The sequence below is a fragment of the Dryas octopetala genome, chromosome 5, assembly GCF_963921425.1.
Source record: "Dryas octopetala chromosome 5, drDryOcto1.1, whole genome shotgun sequence".
NCBI classification, from domain to species: Eukaryota; Viridiplantae; Streptophyta; class Magnoliopsida; order Rosales; family Rosaceae; genus Dryas; species Dryas octopetala.
Window position 1 is genome coordinate 3,956,090 of NC_141370.1, and position 7,535 is coordinate 3,963,624.

The 7,535-nt window shown below is 33.4% G+C and overlaps 1 protein-coding gene across 1 annotated transcript; it reads left to right on the forward strand.

Moving 5' to 3' along the window:
• Positions 1-649: 649 nt before the first annotated feature.
• Positions 650-7,046, forward strand: LOC147283630 (WAT1-related protein At1g44800-like). The gene is made up of 8 exons (XM_086245554.1): positions 650-951; positions 1,040-1,102; positions 1,190-1,306; positions 1,440-1,677; positions 6,251-6,412; positions 6,506-6,657; positions 6,808-6,898; positions 6,987-7,046. Exons 1-8 carry the CDS (start codon positions 650-652, stop codon positions 7,044-7,046), a joined length of 1,185 nt encoding a protein of 394 aa, XP_086101680.1.
• Positions 7,047-7,535: the final 489 nt, after the last annotated feature.

Genomic DNA, 7,535 nt, shown 5'->3' on the forward strand with positions numbered 1-7,535 from the left:
ATTTGTGCATAAGCATTAAGCAGTAATCTTTTGTATTGTATTAGTGTCTTACTTTTTTATTCAACATCATGACATTGGATTAGAAAATAGTGCATAGGAATCACGAATATGATTGATCAGTAGCTATTCAATTCAATTATAATAGTTTTAGCCACTGAACCATACTTTAACAAAACTCCGGACGTCCAAATAGGAGAGGCCTCTCTCTCTCTCTCTCTCTCTCTCTCTATATATATATATATGCATATGGATGTAGTGCAAAAACTCAACTTTAGAAATGCAATGTTTTCTTGAGAGACCATTAAATACTAACAGCTCAATGGGTCTTTAGAAATGCTCTACTTGAAGTTAAATTGTGGATAGAATGAAGAAAAACAAAAAATGGTTTGGAATTATATTTTGCCTGCTTTTTTTCTGTTCTTAATTTTTTTTTTTTAATGAAGTGGGCATGTCAGATTGTAAGGTGCTTTGTTGTATTTGTTTCCAAAGGTGGAGTTTGATTACTTTAGTTGAAAAGTTAAATTCAACTATAGTGCTTTTGCATTTATACATTAATGTTTAGGCTATTTTAATTGCATTGACAACCCCATTTCTATTTTCATCATGCTTAGATTTTTATATTTAGTAAATCATTTTTAGGAACATTAATATGGACAGTGGAGTTAATGAGGTTGAAGCAGCAGCGACAGGGCAACAAAATGAAGAAATTCTTCAAATTGCTGAAAATGAAGCAGCAACAACTGCTGAAGAGGAACTACCACTCCCAGGGCATTGGGAAAAGCTTAGAAGGATCTCCCCATGGTTGATGGGTTTCTTGATCCCCTTGCTTTTGGGAGGCAATGCAATAGTAACCAAGAGGGCCTTCAGCGAAGGCATGAAGTTTAGTGTGCTTTTATTTTATAAAAACACACTAGCTGCCATTGTGTTGTTGGCTATTGCCATAATTTCTAGGTACGTGTTAGTTCACACTATTTTGCTTCGTAATTTAAAGTTGCATTAAAACTGTTAATTAATTGAGATAATGTTGTTTTTCATATAGGACCCCAAGGCCCATGATGACGCGCAAGATTTTCTTGCATATTGTGGTCTTGAGCGTACTCGAGTAAGTGATTATGTGAATATGAAAAGAAAACAAAACTTACGTATTCTATTAGATAATAACTTTTTTTGCTTGATTTTCATTGAACAGGCCAGTGCTTGATCAAATATGCTTGTATGTCGGTCTAAAATACACATCTGCAAGTTTCTCTACTTGTATGACTGTCACTGGTCCAGCCTTGACATTCTTTGTAGCATGGCTTTGTGGGTATGTTCCAAACTTTAACCCAAGAGTAATTTACATCTCATATTAGTATAACATGTCCCATTTGATTTTGGCCATAAAATTTGATTTTGGTCATGAAATGTACTTACATTTGATTTTTTTTCTCTTTTGTTAGGTTAGAGCCCGTCAATATTACTGAGAGGCGCAGCCAAGCAAAATTGCTTGGTATGCTAATAATGGTTGGTGGAGCTCTCATTGTTGCCTTTTACAATGGCTCCACCATCACAGTATTAAAGCCCTCCAGTACTGGCAGTCACGTGCTGGTTGCTCAGAGGCTCAAAAGAAATTGGGTTCAAGGTCCCTTTCTAGTGTTGGTTGCAATGGCCTCAGTAGTTTCCTACAATATTTTGATGGTAAGCTTTTTATCCCCTCAAAATTGATCTTTATTCATTTCTGCAATCAAGGTTATTGGTTGACTGTTTCTTAACAGAAAACTAAAAGAATCTGAGCAACTAAAAAGTCTAGGAATAAATGTTACGCAGAAAAACTTTTACTCAATAAGCTTTGTGTCAAGTAAAAAAGTCTAGAAATCAAAACTTAGAGAACACTGGAAATACAAGACAACTCTTACCCAAGCTTGGTGTCAAAATATTATGATCAAGCTTTTAACATAAATGAAACTTGATAAGGAACTAAGGCCTCTGCCTTTCATGTCAAATTCATAAATAGATTTATTAGGACATACAGATGCACCGCAGACATTATCTCAAGTGTTTATTTATTTTGTTCAATTCACTCCTGCTTATACATTTTACATCACTAGCCTCTCAACGCGCGTGTCAATTGGCTTTTTTTATTGTGTATACGTTAAATCTTCTTTTTAGTAATAAATTATGTTTCTTAAATCATTCTCAAATTCAATGGGTGAGACCATTAAATTACACACTATTTCCGAAAAAGTATTTTTGCAATATAAATTTTTCTAAATATTCTCTTAAAAAATTGATCATTTTTTAAGGCTCAGCCTATTCTGCACAACCAAATTTCGTATGCTGCGTTAATAAAGTCCATCTTCTACAAAAAAAATAAAAATAAAATTGTATGCTGCAAATATATGTACTACATTTACCTGTAAGATTTGAACTTAATTAGTGAAAAGTATGGAGAATAGACAATGTATGACTTCACAAGAGTTAAATTTTGTATCAACCAAAGTTTGAATCCATAAAAAAAAAATGTTGATCATTATTTTAAGGCTCAGCCAATTCAACAAAACCAAAAAAATGTCCTCAGCATTTAGTTAATTGAGAGCTTATGACATGCAGGGAAAGAATTACCCAAAATTATAGATGCATTAAACAACACTAAATATAAAAGCAAACTTTATATGAGTCGAACCATAAATGAAAAGGTCATATGAAAGTCAAACCAAATATATGCAAACTTTTTATGAGCCAAACCAAAAATATGCAATTGCACTTAACAAAATAAAACATATATTATATTAGAAAGCCTTAATATCCTTTATTTTTTGCCTCCAAGACGATCCAATACAAATAAGTGCCAATGACCATTCACTTGAGCATCAACACAGATATTCAGAGAGAGAGAGAGAGAGAGAGCTGCAGTGTTTCACTCTTGCCAGCAACAGTTTTGTTAATTATTCCTCTATTTCCTTCTGATATGCTTCCATTTCTTCAGCAGCTTTTATAATTCCAAAAATTTCTCTTTTCTTCATTCAATTCCTTCCATTTCACTAAAATCAATGCATGTCCAAGCTGTGAAGTTATATAAGTCACTTTTCTCACCCTTGCAATCCACCAATTATGGAATGTTTCAAAACAAAGTAACATGTAAGAAACGGATCATAATTTCATAGCATATGTATAGTTTTCAGATTAGATAGGCAATGGAAAATTTTATCATTTATAAGACTGTCAATCAAAGAAAAAGTGAAAATAATAGAAATTCGGATTTCTTCCAAGCGGTTCAGATATTGAGCTTAAGTGAAAAACAGAACCCATACCTGCTCTAGGCATTTTTTTTTTTTCTAGTTCTCTTTCTTCCATGGTTATGTTTTTTTTTTTTTTTTTCCCTTGGGATTTTTTCATCCCACATTCTGTTCTCTTTGGTTTCTGATTTTGATTGTTTGTCCTTATTCATCCTATGTTTGTTTGAATTTTTATTGTATCTTTTTTTTATTTGTTTAATCATAGCATCCCACCTATTCTCTGTTTGGTTTTGTGTTTTATGGTTTATTTTTTAAAACCTTGTTGTTGAATGTGGCTTTTAACATTCAGAAAAGTAACAACGAAAGGAAAAAGATGCATCAGAAAACAAAGATAAACAATAACCAACCATTATTTTCATTTGTTGTTTACAAACATTAATAAATAGAAACAGATAGACACAACTCAGTTTGGCACTCTGATCTTTAACCAAGCATACGTACCACTCAGTTTGAAACGGTTTCCTCAATGCAACACATACATTCCTGAACCAAGAGAACTGAAATTCAAAGCAGTGAAATCCTTTACCAATCTATCTAAAACCCAATCACAAACCCACATAAAGAACCTGAAAAAGAAACAAATCCACAGGAAAATCAAAATATAATCAACTTACAAAGAGAACCAAACAAAGAAGAATATAAGACACAGAGAGAGAGAGAGAGAGAGAGAGAGAGAGAGAGAGAGAGAGAACTGCAGCTACTGAGATAGGTTAAAATGCCTAGTAGAGGAGAACAGATTTCTGAACTTGAGGGAACTGTTTCACCAAATTGTTTTCTCTTAGTCGTCAACAAATTGAAACACTCACCAAGCATGAGAATCTTAAACTGTCTAGATACATCTGATTTTCAATTTATGGCCGCTTCACTACCTTGGGCATCTCCACACTAAATATTTTTTTCTCGAGACTCTTTTTCGAGAGGCTTTTTGTATTGTGTATATGGATTTTTCTAAAAACCTCTCGAATGCTATCTATTAACTAAATATTTTATGAGTGCAGAAAAATTTGACATAGGACTTTTGGCATGAAACAATCTATATGAGTTGGTAAACCTGCTAACAATTTCATATAGAAATCTTGATATCAAACTTTATTTGCATGCAAAATCAAGCTTCATTTATTTTCAATGGATGCAGAATCATCCAAAAATCAAATTTTTGACTGATCATAAACATCAAGGAGGATAGTATTACGGTACTATTACCACAAAGAACAATTATATAATGTTAGAAATCAAGAGCATCAATGCTTTCCCATACATGTTGAATGCCGAAGTCATAGAGTAGCAATAAATCTACAAAACACTAAAATTTCGTTTCTGAACTCAAACAAAGTTAAGGGCCAATTGATGCCAACAGTTGAGTTAGAGAGTAAGAGAGAAATATTTCTGATTTGAGTGTAACTCAACTGCTGGCATCAACTGAAAAAATTAAAATAAAACATTAAGCAGAGTTTTAATGCATATATACCTGGCAGAAGTCTGCTCCATCAAACAATCAGAAACTTCTCCTTATTCATTCCAAAAGCCTGATTGCAATATGGCCATTGTTTGCTTCAGAGGTACCAACTAAGTGACATCTACGTAAATCATGAAATATTTCCCTTGCTGTTAGTTTCTCAAAGGACAGAAACAGTTAACAACACAGAGAGTAAGTGAGATTAGGGTTGTTACACTAATTGGAGAATTATATCCCCTGAGACTCCAAAAACAACAACAATAGAAGATGTAACCTTTTTGTAAGGTAAATTTTATTAATAGCATACGGTTACACTCAATACTCTAAAGAGGCGATGATTACAACTATATTCTTTGATTAATTTGGAGTTGTACAATCTGAATTAAAACCAAAACTGTGAAGGTCAAGGTTCCAAATTTTACTTACTTGGTTATGGTTTTCTAAATCGACATATCAGGCACCATATTTGCAAAGGTCAATCCACATTATTTGTAAACTAATTGAACAAGAAAGGACCAAGTATAAAATTGGTCATGAAGATGCATGATTTGACAGCCATCCAGGTTATAAATAGATTAAAAAAAAAAAGGTGACAACAAAATAGAAAAACCTAAAACTAAGACCAAAACCCAAATTGAAACTTTAGAGTACTGTGTGATTGTGTGTGAAATTAGGGCAAACCTTGCGAGCGGGGTCAAGGAGCTGGTTATGCTTTTATCTGCAATGGCTGAGAGGGAGAAAGCGGTGGATGAGAAAATTGACAGAAGGTGTCTAGTATACAATCTACAAAATTACTTACATAAGGGTGAAATTTGTGATTTTTTCCCTTGAATCCGTTGTCAAAGGCAAGCCTCTGTAACAGTGATGTACTAACAAAGGATTAGAGAGAGAGAGAGAGAGGTAGGGGTACTTACGCCGATCAGATCGGAGAATTATAGGAGCGTTAGTGCTTAAGATAAAACATAAATTTATGAAACTGCTATAAATAAGAAGATTAGAATCTGACCAAAAAAGAAAAAGAAGGAGTTCGATTAGAAGGAGATTAGAATGGAATATAGAAACTGTGGCAGTTTAAACTCCAAAGAGTAGGAGTGGGCATTGTCATCTGCTTTCAAAGTGAATCAAACGTTGGCATTTTTTTTTCTTTTTTAATTATGTTTTTCAGAATCTCTTAGTTATTGTTTTACCTTTATACCCTTTTTAAAAACGTAATGTTATATGTACCTTTTATTTTTAAACGGGGGTAGTTTTGGGGTCTTCGAAAGTTTAACCTTACTCCCCCTTCTCCCTTTATGTATATGTATACATATATATAGATAGATAGATAGATAGATATAGATAGATGATAAAAGCTCTATGCTCTCGTGAGCTCCATAAACTTACAAGTAGCTTTAGGAAATGTGCAGTTCAATAATTTCTTACATTGTATTTGGCTTTTTGTTGTATTATACCTCTATTTCATAACTTCAATCTTTTAAATATCTTTATTGTTGCTTTTGCTGTCCTTTGTCTTTATTAGAAAAAAACAACCAACAGCTACCCAGCACCTCTGTGGCTTACAGCATTTATATGCTCAATTGGTGCATTCGTTAACATGGTGGTGGCTGTGGGGGTTGAGGGGAGATCAGGAGTTTCGTGGATGGTGGTTCGGAATATCAAACTTGTTTGTTACATCTACCAGGTGAGTCTTAAAAAGGGAAAATAGTATTGATGTGATTTTGTATTTGTTATTCTTGGTGCACCATGATTTCTAATTTTGGCCTTGCTCTTGTAGGGTCTTGTGGTTTCTGGTTTCACTACTTTTTTGCAGATCACATTGACCCAAATGAGAGACCCCGTGTTCGTGACATCATTTAGCCCCATATCCATGATTTTTGTCATGATGGTGGGAGCTTTAGTGCTCAATGATACAATTCATGTAGGAAGGTAAAACTCACAAATTTTGTAGATATTATATTCCTCATATATTATAATACAAACATAAAAATTGTTTCTTTAATGTAATAAAACATAGAAAGTTAAGCTTAAGGCATTAATCTTTTTAAGAATATTTCATAACAAAAACTTTTCTTTCAGTATTTTAGGGGCGATAGTTATCGTCCTTGGGCTTTCTATGCTTCTTTGGGGCAAGAAACAAATCCCAACACCACCGGTTCAAGATGGCCAGGTAGTTCCAGTTATCATTTTCCATTTCCTCCTATTTTTTCCCACTTTTATAATCTTATTTTAATCGATATTTTATTCTCTTTTGGTAGATCGAAAATGAGGCCATGGAGGGAGAACAAAATGAGATCGTAAGGGTGGATGGGGTATGATTGTTTAGTGTGTTTAACTGTTAGTATCCTTGTTATGGGTGTTTACTTGTATTTTATTTGAACATGATGCAAGTCCTACAGGCAACTGAACTTTATAATTTAGTATGTTAGGTGGGATGTGTTAGTTGCCTGATATTTGACTGTTTCATAAGATATATCACATTGAACTCTCAATGATGGTGAACAATCACAATTAATACAGTTGGTACTTTCATATATGTGAGTGAAACAAATTGGTAACACAATTAATGTGTTATAGCGTCATAAAATGATAACTTCATATGAAATTATAGGTGATAGCAAGTGTATGAAAAAAAAAAATGATTTGGCATAAATCCGATACAAAGTTGATGGTTTAATTGACAATGAACGATAGGAAATTCCGTCAAATAAGCATAAACAAGACGTTAGGGAAAATAACAAGCAAACATGGTGGACTGATACATCAATTACAAGCAAGGAATGCGCTTATATGAAACGTAAGCTTGT

What these genes read in the sequence shown, in the direction of transcription:
- LOC147283630 (XM_086245554.1), top strand. Translation starts at nt 650, where the DNA reads ATGGACAGTGGAGTTAATGAGGTTGAAGCAGCAGCGACAGGGCAACAA. An exon ending in TTTGTAGCATGGCTTTGTGG is followed by an intron (nt 1,307 to 1,439) that starts GTATGTTCCAAA and finishes CTCTTTTGTTAG; the next exon opens with GTTAGAGCCCGTCAATATTA. An exon ending in GATACAATTCATGTAGGAAG is followed by an intron (nt 6,658 to 6,807) that starts GTAAAACTCACA and finishes CTTTTCTTTCAG; the next exon opens with TATTTTAGGGGCGATAGTTA.